Source organism: Anopheles bellator, chromosome 2 (assembly GCF_943735745.2).
Source record: "Anopheles bellator chromosome 2, idAnoBellAS_SP24_06.2, whole genome shotgun sequence".
NCBI lineage: Eukaryota > Metazoa > Arthropoda > Insecta > Diptera > Culicidae > Anopheles > Anopheles bellator.
Window position 1 is genome coordinate 65,643,458 of NC_071286.1, and position 17,077 is coordinate 65,660,534.

General features: G+C 49.4%; 1 protein-coding gene across 4 annotated transcripts; it reads right to left on the bottom strand.

Moving 5' to 3' along the window:
• Positions 1 to 1,523: 1,523 nt before the first annotated feature.
• On the bottom strand, positions 1,524 to 16,376 carry LOC131208268 (uncharacterized). 4 transcript variants are annotated; one of them, XM_058200928.1, is made up of 13 exons: positions 16,321 to 16,376; positions 14,743 to 15,030; positions 11,275 to 11,397; positions 8,817 to 8,980; positions 8,183 to 8,468; positions 7,257 to 8,114; positions 7,044 to 7,188; positions 6,684 to 6,984; positions 6,449 to 6,616; positions 4,147 to 4,236; positions 3,894 to 4,067; positions 3,566 to 3,679; positions 1,524 to 2,032 (listed from the first exon to the last, which is right to left on the bottom strand). In XM_058200928.1, the coding sequence occupies exons 2-13, from the start codon at positions 14,918 to 14,920 to the stop codon at positions 1,787 to 1,789; spliced, it is 2,847 nt and encodes a 948-aa protein (XP_058056911.1). In that variant the 5' UTR covers positions 14,921 to 15,030; positions 16,321 to 16,376; the 3' UTR covers positions 1,524 to 1,786. The 4 variants fall into 4 exon arrangements, with proteins under 4 accessions (XP_058056911.1, XP_058056913.1, XP_058056912.1 ...); XM_058200930.1 differs by lacking the exon at positions 3,566 to 3,679; XM_058200929.1 differs by lacking the exon at positions 3,566 to 3,679 and having other exon boundaries at positions 3,879 to 4,067.
• Between the last annotated feature and the right edge of the window lie 701 nt (positions 16,377 to 17,077).

Below are 17,077 nucleotides of genomic sequence, written 5' to 3' on the forward strand. Positions count from 1 at the left end.
GATCCGCCAATACAATACAATAATTATAGCAACAACAAAAAAAGGAAACCAATACTTCGTGTGGCCAAACTGTAAGCTTCAAATGTGTCGTGAGTGTGCACCGTCAAAACGAAAACCAAAACACGAACCCAATTGGGCAGTCTATTGGTTCGTAGAATCTGGTGGGTGCCCCGTCCCGTCGGCGGTGTCCTTTGCAGCAAATAATAAAGAGACAGTGAAGGTAAAAAAGGGGCGAACATCACACGCATTACAGCACAACAATCCCTCCAATGATATTAGATAATTGCCATAATCTCTGTCCTTTGCCGAGTCCTTTGCCGGTGGCGGCTGTTTGTGGGTTTGATTTACCCGACACCCGTTTTCTGCCCGAACTCCCGTGTGTGCCATACACCGGGTGTTGTTAATCGCAATACCGAACGAACGAAGGACGGCGGAAGCATACGGCTGCCCGGAAGGACATCCACTGTCAATTGTAACAAGACACGAGATTGAGTTGCGGGCCAAACTCCCCAAAAAGCAAAGGTTTTATTGTAAATTGATTCACCCCCCCAACCCGGGGTGGATAACAGATTGGATGTACTCCAAAAGAAAACAGAGAATGGGGCCCAACAGAAGATGCCCATTAGGAGTGGCTAACGCCGATGGCTATTGATTTCCGTTTGCTGTCCCTGTTTTGCTTGCCGTGCCCCGAAGCGGGCCGAATTTCGGCCACCACAAGGCTTCACTTTGGGTTGCCGGACGGAAGCCTGGATCCGAGCCTGACGCGGCTTGCATTTTACGACATGGTTTGGAGGGTACACCTCGAGGGCAATCAAGTAAACAATTAGTACGATAAGCGCTGGTAGGCCAAAACCCTTGGCGGAACCGGAGGATAGAGTGTCCAGCTGGCGAGTAGTAGTCACTGGCGACAAGCTGAGGTGTGGCGGCAAATTATGGCTATCCCCGATACCCCATCGATCACGGTGCACGTGGAGCCAGTCTTCAGATACGTACTGGTGGCCAGGTGTTGAGCGAGAAATAGAAAAGTTAGTCACAGGACACTGGACCTGGATACATTTTACTCACCGCGGATCAGGCGTGGTACGAAAGGATCGGATCGCGGAAGAGGATCGCAAGTTCCACAACAACAGCAACAACAAACCTTACAACCCTTCTTACATTGCATGAGTAATACACACAGACAGTGACAAAATAAACATGAAAATTGTTATAAAATTAAACTGACCCTACTGGATCGAGCTTATTGTGGGGCGCGAATTATGGGGAACACATATCACAGGGTCTACGAGAAGCTTTCGCGGACGTTTAGGTAAGTAATAAGTAAAAAACTGGTTACTGGTTGGCTAATCTCTGCTTGTTCAAAATAATTGCCTTATAAGGCTTATATAAGGGGGGTTAGTTACTTACCCGCAACAGGATCGCCCTTTTACGCGTCCTTTTGACTTTCAACTGAGTCATCAGCTATATATAGATCGTTCTGCAAGACTGCACCAAGGACAAGGCCCACCATTTGCCAACGGAAGCACCTGTAGTCAGTGTATTATTCAATCCTACTTCTTGTACTGTTTGGTATAGCGTATTGCGCTTCGCGGTACTGAAAACCACGAGGATCAAGGCCCAACGCACCACAACTACGCAACGAAACTCCGTCCCCGGGAAACAACGGATGCAACAAAAGAAATACACAGCAACACACTAGAGATATGAACGAGTAACGGACGAACCAACAAAACGGCGCAACAATCATCATCTATCATCGGGAGGTCCCTGTGCGAAGTCCGGTCCGTCAGGTCGCGGGTTTCTCTTGGTCCCGATCCGCTATGCTCTCGGTGGCGGTGACGGCAGTCGCTGGTGTCACGCTGGCCGAGGTGGCTGGCGATGTCGATCCGCCGGCAACGGCAACCTGCTCGGACGCTTCAACCGTCCGTTCCGGAATGTCGTTCAGCACATGGCCTCGGGATGCCTTTTTGCTCAGCTCCAGCTTATAGTTTTCTACCTCGCCCTCGGTGATGGAGTCGCGCTGTTCCGTTTCCTAGAGGGACCGGAACGGGAAACGGGTGAGACTGAGAATTGGTTGCATATCGTTGCCGACGGGTTCCAGGCTCCAAGCCATGCTAATTAATGATTTTTTGTCCCAAAACAGGCTGCTAATGCTACGAGCAATGGGGGCAGGTTTCTGGCAACTGGAAGATAGCGTTGCCGGCAGCAGCATCATATGGCAATTAAGGAAAACCGCACAAGATAAACACCATATTTGATTAACTAACTTCCGTTACGCTATGAGCCACTGTAACTGTAGTCTTACACATACTAATACTATAGTTACACATAGTTATAGTAAAGATGGACAACTATCACAGTATTCGTTTGAACCATTTGGAATCCTTGATGTCTGTTCCAAAACGAGCTTATCGGAATGAGGAAAGTAAAGTCACTTCATACTTAGAGTAAATGAATTTGAACGGTGTTGGTTCCAAAGTAGTAAACGCAGAGTCCTGTCGACTCGGGATACGAATTATTCGACTTTGAATAAGAAGTTGTGGACACTAAAATCACCACATGATGTGTGTGGTATACGGTGCTGCATTGTCAGCTTTAAGATGAATACTAAAATATTCTTCAATGGTCACACATTGTTCCAATGGTACAAGGGTCCAATGAAAGAAGTTCATTATTGATGGGCTCGTATTATTAAGTAAAGCAAGCCCTTTTGTTTAATTTTTTTCTAACTTTTATCGGGAAAATTGTCTCTGAAATCATTACTGTGCTTGTTGGAGATTGGAATAGAACAAGAACAAACACAATAGAGCTCGACGGCAGACACTTCTCCGTATTCACTACTCTGGATGAACTCATTAAACCAAGGATGAATTGAATTAATGAATGGAATTCAGCATGACTACCGTTCGTTGATACATCACCAAACCGTGACCCCATACTTCGATATTTTCTGTCCAGAAAGGATCTTGAAATGTGTCAAAAGCGAACCTCAGGCCTTTTAATATGCATCAAGTTGATAAGGAAGTCTATTGATCCCTTTTGTATTTACAAGTTACGAAGTTACCCCTTTTGGGTACAAGTTAATGGCTAGTGTCATTTGAAGGTTTCATGATGCCGAATGATCTACTTGAAAAATAAATTATTACATTAATAATATTTAGATAAATTCATTATATAGTTAGTTAATTACCCCAACCAAGACCACCGAGTTCGTGTAGCCCATCCCATGGTCGATGAGTTAGTGATGTAATGATGCTATTAGCGGTTCATAATTTGAGAGACCCTACGATGGTGGGTTAGATTATCGTCATCCAGTTATTGTCCCGCGCGAAACAGCAGGAACCGATCACATGCGCATCGGCATCCCCGTCGGATGGATGGCCGTTAGATGGAGCCCTGTGGTGGACCTTCGGTCCCTGTGTGAAAATTAACACTCAGAACCCTCCCCAACCCAGGCAGGCGAAACATCATCATCATCATCCGCATCCGCATCCTCGGCATCATCAAACACGGCGGCAAACGGCGGCATGCAGCGTGCGGTAGGTTCGCGGTTTTACAGCATTACCCGCAGATAATTGCGCAAATCCAAGTCCCCGTCCTGGCTGCAGGCCTTCACCACGAGGATGCCGCTCTGGTGGTGCTTTTTCCGGTGTCGCGACAGCACCGACGTCGGTAGGTCCTAAACCGTTAACACTCGTACACATCAGATATACGTCAAATTGTCAAACCCGGCCCCGGGCCCAACCCCGGCCAGGATTGCCCCGATAATCCGACAACCGACAGCCCTCGAGCGCAAAGCAAATCGATTCCATAATCCCCCCGGTCGGATCGCCCGTGACACCCAGGACCGCAGCCGCTAGGACCCCGCACCCACCCACCTGGTCGTCGCTTACCTCGTCCACCACGGCGCCCAGGGCTGGCTGGGAAATGTTTTTCGATTGATTCAAACGGGGCGCGCTGTCGGCACGTTTCGAGTTGAGCGACTGATCGGACGCCTTGCCTTCCTTGCGCAGGTGTGGATGCGACGCCTTGTGGTTGATGTCGATGGCCGACTTCAGGAGGTCCACCTGCAACACAGGGGTCGGACGGGCAGACACAGACTTATTAATCACCGGGCCCCGTTACGACCCGCTTCCAGGGACGCACCTTCGACGCACTGCCGCCACCTTTCTGGACGCGCACGAACTCGATGTTGTAGCTGCTCCGGCGTCTTGCGAAGGCATCGTTCACGTCACCCTGCCCGAAAAAATGGAGGAATCGGAATCGTTACCCGGTGTGGGGTGTGGCTATGCTTCGCCTCGAGTACTCGTTCACTCGGGCCATCGCCGTAGAGCGTAACTTTTATATCGGGATCGTGATCCGACGTCAGGTGGTGGATGGATCCGTCCCAGGTGGGTTATTCCAGCAACACGTACGTTACAGCAACACGTAAACCGGGCCATGGTTTCAGGGGGACCGTGAACAAACGAAAGTTGGCCGACTTCGACTCCCGACATTAATGGGAAGCAGCAATCAATGCTCATCTCTTATTACTGTGCCATGGTGATTTTTAAGCTGAACTCTGAAGCTGCTTTGAAGTTTTTTTTAATACTCTAACGAAGGTTAAATTGCACAACTTGGAAGCTACTTTACCACACAGAGGAGTTTTGTGAAAAGTATCTCGACCCATGTAACATTTCCTGAGCAGATAACATCTCGCATTCCTATTCCTTACACGAAAATAATTCGCTTGGGAAATGATTCCGGAAGCTATTTAAATTATCAGTATTTTTTTGGAGTGACTTTAAATAGTGAGCAACAACAACAACAAGCAACAATTAAGTACAGAGTGAGCAAATTAGCATGATTTTTTTCATTTGCTTATAAACAAAAACGACTGAATATTTTTCGATGCTTGAACTTTTATTTGAAAGGTTAGTTAATGGCAGTTTTTATGAAAAACAATTTTGGTAAAATGTTCACCACGATTGGCTTGGCAATAGCTCATTTTCTCGACCTATTTTTGAGTCAATTTTCGATTGTATTTGGTCCTATTTCGGCGATAGCAACTTGAATTTGGGTTTTGAGGTTGTCAATAGTTGTTGGTTTGTTCGCATAACATAAATATCGATTGTGGCAGTCGCTGTATGGCACGTAGCACCGTCCTGTTGAAATCAAATGCCGTCCCGTCTCAGCTTCAATTTCGCCGAAGAACCAAATAGCCAAACTAAACAGTCACTCGTTGTAAGTGCATTGGCTTCTCTTGCACGATGTGTGGGGTTTCCGAATCACAATACTGCTTATTAACATTGCCACAAAAGTGGAAATTATCTTTAATGAAATGTGCTTTTGACGAATGATTTAACGACTTACCACTTTGGAAATAAATTTTTCATATTTTCCAATGTTCTACAACCAAAATTATATTTTATACATAAACGTCATGAATGAACCTTTCAAACAAATGTTCAACCATTGAAAAATATTCAGCCGTATTTTTGTATAACCAAATGAAAAAATGTGTCGTTAATGAAACACCCTGTATAATCAACCACTCTAACGTAATTGTTGATTCACCCCTGGAAACTTGTCAATCGTAAAGCATCTTTTGTGCGTCTGATATGGCGAGCTAATTCCTTTACAGATCACGTTCAAGAGCATAATCAACAAAGTGTGTTATTGTCCCGAAGCTACGAGTATCGCAACATTCTAATTCACCTTCTACGTTACTCACGGATAAGACACTTCCTTACTTCTTCCTGTGAGTTTTTTTCCTTCTCCAATGTGACACATCGGTGGGCTTTAGCGTTGAAGATGAGTTATTGGATTCTTTAAAAAAATATGTTAGTTCATTACACTCCGTTGACATGTCAACAAGGAAGTGAACCACCTGGCAACAAAAGTTTTGGCCCCGAAAACCAGAAACGGCACGTGGGCCGTAGGTAGCGAAGCAAAAGCTAACCTAATACACAACCCGTAAGCGCTGGCGCCAAAAAAACTGGCCGACGATAAACTTTATCAGTATACGCTCAACATGTTACGTTTTAATATCTCTGCTCTCGGCCGTCCCACTCTCGATGTGGTGGAAAATCCACTTATCCACGCTGGCCCAAGCCCAAGCAAAAAGGCGCAGAGAGATACCCGGAACCTTAATACCTGAGTTCACACATCTCGGTCGTGGTTTGTGGTAAACAACAGTGCGATAAGAAGTGTGTTTTGATAAAAACGGAACTCCACTCCGTCTTCGGGGCACCGTTCGGGGACAGGAGAAAGCGTAGGACAACCCGTCCCAGGGATCTAATCCCCAACGCGTAGCCAGCGGGCGGCTCCTTTCTGGGAGTGGCAGGAGCCGAAGTCTTCCGACCTGTGGGAAGACCCGTGTTTCCTGCGTACCGATTTGCGCGCGTGACGAACTTCACGCCCGCCACGCCGGTTGGAGAAAGTTTCAATTAGACTTTAGACGACTTACCCGGGAGCCCCTCGGGAGCGAGGTGAGGCTGCCTATCTGATTGTACTTTATCATCAGCGAGAGCCGTTCCTGCGACATCGACGTGCCCTGATCCTTCGTCTTCGGTTCGTCACCTTCACTGTACAGCTTCTCCGATTCGCCCTTCTCGACCACCTCGTCGTCCGCATCCTGTCATCCGGTGGGCAGACGGTCAAATCAAGATATGGACTTACGCTGCGTCAACGGGTTCACTTACCGGGTTGTCGTACTTGCGGAGCCAGATGGCGTGGATGAACTTGTAGGCCAGCCCACCGGCTACGGCCACGAGCCCCATGTAACGGAACGCCTCGCGGGTTCCCACCTCACCGATCAGGAAGCCACCGAAGAAGGAGCCACTGCCGCGGCCGAGACTGAAGTGGGCCATTCCCAACACCCCGATCAGCGTGGCGAGCAGGTTCTTCGGGGCGAGCAGTGCACAATAGGTGGCCGCGGCGACCCACATCAGGTGGCAGGACAGGGCTTCCATCGCTTCGAACGGAAAGCACCACCAGGCGTTTCTGGAGAGAGATAAGTTTTACGAAGGAAGGACCAGGAATCTAACCCGTCAGCTACTTACTCAATGAACGAGTAGCCCACCAGGCGACACGCGTGAGCCACGAACGCTATCACGATGAGGTTCACGTGGCCAACGACCTTCGTGATACGACCGGCTCCGTACAGGAACGGGATACTGCTGACCGTTCCAACCGTAATGGTGATACCTGTGGGCCAAAAACCACAACAGAATCTAAGACCACCAGGACGTGAGTATTATCCCGACGGAGCTCACCCAGCAGATAGTTTGGGGCACCCAGTTCCTTCAGGTACAGGAACAGGAAGCTCTCGATGAATCCCCAAAAGTTGCCTAGGAGAAACAGGAACCAGATGAAGATGATGACGTGCTTCAGCTTTAGCAGATTCAACAGGTCCTTGAAGACGTTGTCGGCCGGCAGCTTCTCGCCGAGTGGCATCAGGAACACCGTGACCGACGAGATGATCAGCAACACGTCGTACGTGTAGAACGCAGCCGAGTAGTCCGTGTAGCCGAGGTCCCGCGAGAAGAAGTCGATCATGATGCCGGTAATCGGCGAAAAGATAGCCATCCCGATACTGGAGAAGAGTCGCTCGCGCCCAAAGTCACCACCGTACTTCTCGATCATGGTGAGTGCGATCGGATCCATGATGGTTACGCCGGCCGAAAGCATCGTCGTGGCCAGGAAACGGAGGGCGAAGTAGATCCAGAAGATCTTGTCGTCACTCTCCTTGTAGTCCGGCGGGCAGATGTCGGGACCGTTGCGCCGGAACCGGCACCGCTGCACCATACAGTCGGCGGCCCACTCCGACAGCATCAGGTTGCTGTTGAGCGACATGTTCGAGGTGAGCACCAGACCCCCGCACCGCAGGTCCTCCTCCTCCAGTGCCGTCACGTTGACACCCTGCTTCCAGAGCAGCGCCACCCCGAAGCGGGTCTTGAAGTCCGTCACGGTCGCGTTGTCGTCGTGTTCGATCTCCATGCCCAGCTGCTCGATCGGTTCGCCCAGGTCCGGGTGCATGTCGAGCACGATGAACGCCGAGTCGCCGCTACCCGCCACGACCCAGCCCTCCTCGCTCTCTTCCGATTCGTCCGGGTCCTCCTTAAGTATTGACTCTGCCGAACGGGCGATTAGAGTGCATTAGAGGATTCGACCCGTTTCCCCGTAGTCCCCGGAAACTTACTGTCGATGTACAGCTCAGTGGTACTGGAACTGCTGCTAAGTACGTCGTTCGTTTTGTTGGCACCCTTTCTGGGCCCCTTCCGCACAAACAGATCCAGATCGTCCTTCGGGTCGTTCGCATCGACCGAGTTCGGGGTCACCACCAGCGGCAGGTCCGTCGGCGGTGGCGCTATCTCGATCTTCGGGTTCTGCTCCAGCAGCAAACAGTGATCCAGGCACTGGTCCACCACGATGTCCATCTCTTCCTCCTCCGGGCACTCGCGGCTCGGGCACGGTGACCACCAGACCTGCCGAAAGGGTCGCAAAAACAGGGGCTGAGATACGACCCGACATGGTAACATGGTTTTCCCCGCTAAAACTACATTCACTGCACTCAGCAATCGGATATCTAGCCGGAACTCCGATTAATAGATCAAATTATCGTGCTCACCCCCGGGGGGGGAGACCACCGTGACCGGCCACCAAATTCTGCATCTCGAAATCAACAAACATCGACGAATGTGCTCTTCTAGCCCGGCGGACCTTAACCTATTTTTCAGCGCGGTTTAATCGGTTTTTGCGCCTGTCGTCAGCGAAATCAACACCCTTCGGGGCGGCGATAATTGAATCATGCACACGTGTTGTGTAACACTCACCTCTACATTTCCGGTCAAGGGATGTCTCATTACGTACGCTTCCGGCAGCTTGCCCGGTATTTCCTGCTGCGGGATCAGCAGCAGCGAATGGTGGAATAATGCGTTTAAGAGCAAACTCATGATGACCACCGGTTTGTACCGACCGAACTTGTCCACCAAGAAGCCTGCCGTGCCGTGCCGTGCCGTGGAGCGTGGAATGGAAAACAAGGAAGGCATGGTATGGTAATGGTGTGTGCCAGGGCGCCACAAAGGCACATGTCAGAGCATAGAGCTACGGCAGCATAGAGCCCGCCCATGGCTAGACGTGCGTTTGTGAGGTCATGTTTATCAAATAGTCGAACAGATTAAATGTTTACCACACTCCGGACCGGACAAGTCACGTAAACGACTTCAATTCTTTTTCTGACGTTCTGCAACGTAGTGGTTTCGTTAGGATGACTTTTTCTTAAATAAGGGAAGTATCTGAGGGGTTGGTGGACCTCGGTTAACTCGATTACCATCCGTCACACCGAAGGCATCCTTTCCGTATTATTATTATTTATTATTAGTAGAACGGACAGTGCCGTACTAAACACCGACTTAATGTTTTGAACTTTTAGGCTCCGAACTGACGTCTTAGGAACCGATTAATCGATGCAGCGAGACGGATGATCTACGGACGAACCACATCCATTCCTTAGTTAGTTACGAAAATCATTTTCAAAATTAGTCAGAATAAAGTGGCAAAATGTACTGTAGAATTATCGTAGATCCTTAAAACTAAAGAGACCCTCAAAATTCTTCTATGTCCTTGTATATCAACTACTGTGAATGAGTGTTAGTTTAATCCCAGTTACGATTAGACTAAAATTTGAAACAAAACAATAAGTATTTCGAAAGAACTTAGATATTACAATACAAGACATTCAATCTCACCAAAAATCAATCTCAGAACGAAATGAAAATATTCTATTGTTGGGCCTAAAACAAACCTACAAACAATGCTTACATTCACAAGCACACTCGCACCATTTTTGTCGTGAAATTACTGATAAAAGCGAAATAGTAGCGAAGTTGAATTATAGTTTTATGTTTAGGGGTCACATTCCAGCACGGCTGGAAGGGATCGAACAGGAACCGCCATTTACCGGCAACGATGGCATCATTCGTCGAATAATGCAACATCATCGGAAACAATGAACTGGCCCCGCTCAGGATTAGGTTCGGCAGTGAGCCGACGTCGAACTGGCTCCAGGAAAATCACTGGTTCGAGCGGGAGCTATTAGTTGGCACGCACCCGGTGACGTCGGCTGGCGTAACAAGCGGCCACGGCAGAGTGCAGCTGCGACAGATGCTGCTTACGTTTCAATTAATAGCATGCCTCGCTCCCTTTCCTCCCCCTTATTAGTAGTCGCTTAAATTAACATGCTGTTAGTGAGATTGATTAATTTATGTAATACAAAAACATAATTAATTTTACTTCCATCCGCGTGCGGCGCCGGCGGCGACGGTGCGTTCGCCTTTTTAACTTTCATCAGGCCGCGATTCTCGTGCGCCAGGCCAGCTTGGGCCCGGGCCCGGGGATCCGCAGGTCCTTCGGTTGCTTTGATGGTTGACGGTGGCGGTTCCTTGCTTTCGACGAGGATGCTGCTGATGCTGCTGATGGTCGTGGTGGTGATGATGATGATGATGATGTTGCTGACGCTGGCTGGTTTCAATTTGTAAAGCTTTCTGGCTGATTTCACGCACTTAAGCAGCAGTTTCGGGCCGCAAATCCTGCACACGTACACACCGTGGGGCGCACATACCGATAAGTGGCTCTGTGTATGTGTCTGTGGGGCGGGCAGTCGGTGGCTCTCGCCCAAGATCAAACACTTGGAGCACGGAGCGCGGTTCGCGGATTTCCCAGACACCCAGCGCCATCGCCGCCACGTCGTCGGCTCATTTTCGTTTAATTTATTTCATCGATCCCGGCATGCCGGATTTTTGTCCGGTGGCCCCTAGCAGCCGTTGAGGTCGACGGTGCGCCAGCTTTTCCTTCGTTCACTTTCACGTTTCTTTCGCTTTCGAACATTTTCTGAGCCGGCGCGTTGTGCGTTGTTTGCTTAACTTATTGAACACCAAAAAAACAAGACAAGTTTTCCAATTTTTGAAGTACGGGCAAAAAAATAACAATACGCGCAACGAGGCAACGAACAGCAAAGTTTCGCCGGGGGCGCGGTTCGCCGGGCGTTTCCTTCGCCCATTTGTTTGAGTTCCCGAGCGTGCGGAGCGAAGTGCAAAATTTATTTCGACCGGCAGCCACGGCCAGCCATGGTAGGTCGAAGGACGAAGTATAGTTTCGTTGGAGTGCCCTGGCCGGGCACGGATCGGTTCGACTTTTTGATAAGATGTTAAGGGTTAAGGAAGGTGAGCACCAGAACCCGGGCGGGGCTCGAGGAGGCGCGCGAAGATGATGAATTGCGGCACCCTCACTTACCGGTGATCGGCGGGCTCAGGAACGTGGTGAACGGGAGCGCTAGGTATATGATGGCAATTTCCTCCACCGTCAGGCCGGTGCTTTGCATGTGGATCGTCAGGTACGGCAGTAGCGACGAGGTGGCTGCAGGAGACGGGCGGGGAAACGGAGAAAAATCTTATTGAATGTTATGTTGCGGGCAAACTCGCTCGCCGCTCGCCGCAGAATGGCGAATTCCTTCCGGCGGTTTGAACCCTCCGGGCACCCGGGCGTAACTTGCCGCACGCACCGTTGGGCGATGCCCAGCGCTTCGAGGGTACTTGGAATTTATAATAAATATTTATTCCGCAGTCTGTTTCCAGAAAGTCAGCAGCCAGCCGCAGCACGCAGGGTTACAGGCCGGCTTCGTAGCTGGCTTCATTTTGTGTGATGGGCTGAAGTGTTGTGATTACTTTTTAATGATTGGAAATACTGGCTGGGATTTTTTGCTACGTTTGAAGTGCACTAATCCGGCAACGTTGACCGGCAAATGAAAGTCGGCTGTCCAAGTGAACCTTTCCCCTTGTGCGACGGTCTAGATGCCTAATGAGAATGGGAATGTTTTTCGCTACTCAATCGTAACCTTTTCAACGATGGTCCTGAAGCAGACCAACGGGACCAACGGGAATCGAACCCAGCTGTGTGACAATAACGAGAACGTTCCGCTCTTCAGGCTAAATAGCAGACGACAGTCGTTAAGGATTTTATAATAAGTACAAGAGTGCAAGAGTTCGAATCAACTATAGAGCTTTTTATTTGGGGAGCTTTTCAACTCTAAGAATCCTCCGATGGACATAATTGCACAATGGTCTTGCATGCCAGACGCTATTTGTTGTTTAAGCCACAAGCTTTAAATGAACATTGTTCCAAATTAAACATTAGAATGCGATACGATACGTTTCAAGCCGGAATAAAAGCCAATGCAATGTCACAAACTGACCCAAGTAGGGCATTCGGATACATTACTCACTTTAACGATTGAGCGACGCGAACAAAATGATACGACAATAAAATAATCATCAATCCCCACGGTATGTGTTTTGCCGAGTGTTAATTTATGTACAACGCTACAAGAACTCGCATCAATAGCTTCAGAGTACGAGACCACTTTGGAGAGCATCGCACCAGGTACTGGTTACTGAAAGTTTAATGTTTCATAAGCCGTGTTCCTGGCGAGTGACATTTCAAGTGCAACCATAAATATGCTTCCAATCCTATTGTCACCTCAACGTCCGTTCGTTAACCTTCGACAATGAAACACACCACCTCGAAAGAGAATTAACATTACAGGTTAATGTTAATTCTCTCTCGTTACAGGTTATGTCGAGTTTGAACACGTTTTAGAGACTACCCGGTGCGGGTACACCAGGACCAACTTTTAAAGACCCTGGACCAGGTTATTCCAATGAAATAAAGTTGAAATCGTTCACTGGCAGTTACGATACGGTTCCGGCTGAGACGTGTCACGGAAGCCACACCGAAAACTTTTTCTGGTCCGGAGGGCTGCTTTGATAGCCCTAATCAAGCGGCTGTCCTGTCCTGGCCAAGCCGCCACTAGCTCGCCGCATTGGAACCTTCAAATGGGGTGTCCAAATAAGTCAAGCAAATTAATTTACGACACTCGCATACGCCGTAAACGGTTTTATGCACAGCAAGTGTCATTTATTCGAAAAGCACCGTGCGGCGGTGCTGGTGGAGCGTGATTTTCACGAGCGCAGTGGCGATGCCTGTTGCAAGTGGCTTTCCTGGGGCCGGAGTCCCGGGGCGTGAGCTGTTCGCAATCGAACATATGTAGCTACACACTGCGAAACAGCAAAGTTCATAATTCAATTTTGCACCCGCACCCAATGTTGGCCCAAGACCGCCTCCTGGACCAGGCGAGAATACTCCCATCCACTCCCATCACGCTGTCGATGGAGTGAGCTCCCCGACAACGGAGACCCGGCCGGGACCAGGGATCCGCAACACACATATTCGACGAGACTGCACCGGGTGGCCACTCGAGCGAATGGCACTCCGGGGACAGCACGCAACGGGTCCAAAGTCCATTCGTCATCCTGCCCTCGGAACATGGACCGGCGCTGGCAGGATGGCAGATGCATCAGTGACACGTTGCTGCACAACCAGCCCAGCGCCCCAGCGATCCTGTTGCATGAAATTGAAACGAAAACGTTATGAATAGAAATAGGTTTTTGAAACATCATTTTGTATTTATACGCCCGTATCGGACCCGGGGCCCGGTGCCGGCACCCGGTGAGAGTATCATGTAAATTCGATGACTTTCGACCCACGGCCCGGCCCCCGGACGGACGGTCGGTCGGAATGATCTGTCGGTCATCGTCTTCGTACGAAACTCCACTTAGCTTTTCCATGTTCCATTTTTCAACCGTCCCCCCAACGGGCAACCACTCCATGGGAAGCCCCAGTCCGTGTCCGTGGGCCGGACTGGAGCGAACAAAATGTCATTCTGAGGAGGGGCAAAAGAAAACTAAACTACCTTTTCCCGATGCATGTTTCAAAGTTCGGTGCCCCGGGATAACACGTGATGGCGAAATTTGTCCGTTCCGTTCCGTTCTGTTCGATTTCGATCGGTTGCCAAAGTGAATGCAGTGCAAACTGCATTAGTCACACGAGCTGCAATACTGCACAGGCATTTGGCATGTACGGAAACGGCGACTTTAAGGGTTCTGAATGGTTAGTAATGCGTTTAAATTTGTTGGCAAGGTCTTAGGGACAAAAGGAACATCGAAAGCACGAAGAAATTATTAACAGTACGCAATTATTCAATATATCAAAGATTAAACCAAAAAGATGTCTGAAAATCTAGATTGTAGAATTAGATTTAAAATTGTTGTATGGAATAGCAGTTCTTGCAGTCCTAATTACGCCACAGGCCGTTAAACTGACTTTAGGACGTCAATCTGTCAATAATTTTTATTGTTAAAAGTACGTCCTGTTTTGAGTTCGCTTGATTAAGTCATTGGCTCGCCAAGGTCTGTACTAAATATATAAATAAATCGGGTTTCAACTTAGTTTTGGAGCTTCTATTGCTATTCGATTTGATTTGAACGTGACCGAAACGCCAAAAATATTGTAGTTTTTGACGATTAATCTTTCTGCTTTATTCACAGGATCCTTCCGTGGAGGCAGAAGCTCAATAACAACTCACTGTACCATTAGCTTCACTTTTCGTCTATTATGTGCTCTTTGAAAAGTTTCCTTTTTAATCGGTTACCTATGAAAAAGGACTCATGGATGCGATTCAAAACTCGCCACTGATTTACTGATTCAAATTAATTACATGGTTGATTGCCATTTGCACGAATTCATGCAATCCCTGTTATTCGATAGATCCCTTTACCATTATTCACTGAACCGGGTGTGCACCATTACCGTTGCAGAGATAAACACTTAATCCTTAATCGGCCAGCTTGTCGCTGCCCTACTCACCACCATACATGACGAACAGCGTGATCTTCAGCATGATTAGGTTCGGGTTGATTCCGCGCCGAAGGCAAAACTTCTCCCAACGGGTCGGATCGCTCAGCTGCTCGACGGCATTGGTCGGGTTGGTTCCGTTTTCCTCTGCCATTTTCGGCGGCTTCTCACCATCGCCTGCGGACGCCATTTGCGACCGACCGGACACCGGACCACTCAGGAACGCGGAGCTCACCGAACGAAGCGAGACAAAACTGGGACCGCAACAGAACCCTAGCACCGGAACCACTCGTTTCGCTTCTATTTATGTAACAGAGCAAGAAAAGCAACACAAGAAAAAAAGGACGTAATAGATCACCGTAATTCCGTAACACTGAGCTACGAGCCCCGCCGTCTGATCGGTGGGCCGTTCAATCGCTTTAATTTGTAATATCCGATGTGGAGTCCATTCCAGGTCCAGGTCCGTTGCCACGGGTCGGCCAAGTGAGCTTATGTTGACGGTCATCCAAAACGCAAACCAAACGTCTCTATGTGTGTATCTGCGTCTCCAGAGTGTGGCCAGCACGTTCCGGTAATTGAGGCGCAGTGTAGCAGTATCGCTTTACCGTGGTCTAACCGCAATATCCCGGCCCCTGTAACAACTCGGTGGCGTCGTCACCACGGAGACTCACGGGACCGCAAAACGGCTTAAGGATGGATGTCTAATTAGGCCGGCAGGCCGAAGCGGTGCAGCCAGATGCTCTTGAATTTGCATCATAATGTACGGCTCGGACGCTGGTGGCCGAGATCGGCGGAAGCGTGAATGAAGGCGACGAGCGGCCTGCGTATTAACCCTGCGCTTCAATGGCCCAGAATTCAATTAGCCTTATTTACGGCTCTACGGGGGAGCCCCCCGGTGGCCCGGCACGTGGTTTGTGGTTGGCGCAGCCTCCTTAAGTAAACGGTGCCACATCCGACGCTACGTCTGTGGTCGATAGATCAACAACGATAATTTGTTTCTAATATCCACCCGACGGCCGGTGCGGCTCAATTAAAGGCTAGACAACGATGCTCTTTGAAGGAATTCAAGGTCCAGAAGCGCCAACCGCCAACCGGTTGGCGTTTCTGGATGCGATGGACAAAGGAGCGAAGCAAAAGTCCTCCCAAAATTCCATCGCAACGCTACGGTGGACGACCACCGGGCCGAACCAGCCAGCCAACCGTAAGCCAAGTTTACGGGAGCAATTTTTCAATCAAATCTCATTCGCCCCTGCTCCGCTTTCGCGACTGACTCAACGCGACGTGACCGAGGTAGAGACGAAGGTTGGCTTTGCTCGGATCTCAAAGTCAAACTTGGGCCACTCGTTACGGTGCGGTGCTGGGCGGTTGGGGACTGCTAGTTCGTATATTAATGATCATCCTTCTGGAAACTAATTAATCCTTTTCCGTTGGCTGAGACACTCTATCGATGTGCACTTTCGCATGTTTTTTCACTACCGTCGCACACCGCAAATAGATAACCGTTCCAGTTGCTTCGCACTCCCGAAAATCGAGAACACTTTATCTGCTCCCCTTGATAGGATTAGGTCACATTAATCACCGACTACCAACCCCACGGACAGGAGGCTCAACTAGATACTTGGCTGCCCGGTTCCGAACTACTCGCGATCGCGACCGTGGACGAACTGAGCGTCTTGCGATCGGGCTAGGATTATAGGGCCGGAGATCTTCCAGGTAATCTGGCAATCATCCCCACCAGACGAGCACACACTGAGCGCATCTCGGAGATCTTCAACTCTACTCGGCTGGTACTACGCATCCGATACGAAGCTCCGAGAGAGAGTAGTATCTCACCGTGTCGTCGGCGCTTCATGCTGTACCAATGCCAAGCTGAGGTAATCGCCACCACGGCGACCGAAAGATTCCATGTAATATTTGCCCACGCCAGAACGAAAGCTTATCGCGCTGCCTAAGAATCTTCCACGACTGACGGCGCACACCGTCTTATCGGCATCGGCCGGTCAACGTTTTCATTGCCCTCGTACTGGCCGTGGTCTATTCCAGGCCGAGAAGGCACTAATGAGAATGGCACAACGTCCGCAGCAGCCACCCGTCGGTGGTGGATGGGAAATAAATTATCCTCCTAATCCTTCCGTGTCCGCGCCTGCGGACCGATGTTTGGTCTGATACGGTGAAGAAATGCGAGAGACAAAAACACAATCGGAACCGTGGCGGCGTAAATTGTGGCGCTGCAAGCTGGAGACATTGTGGGTGCTAGCTAGCCAGTTTCGATTCCGTTACAAACGATCGAGGGACGATAGGGTTTACTAAATAGTTAATTCTACTTTCAATCCGCGACCCTTTTCCA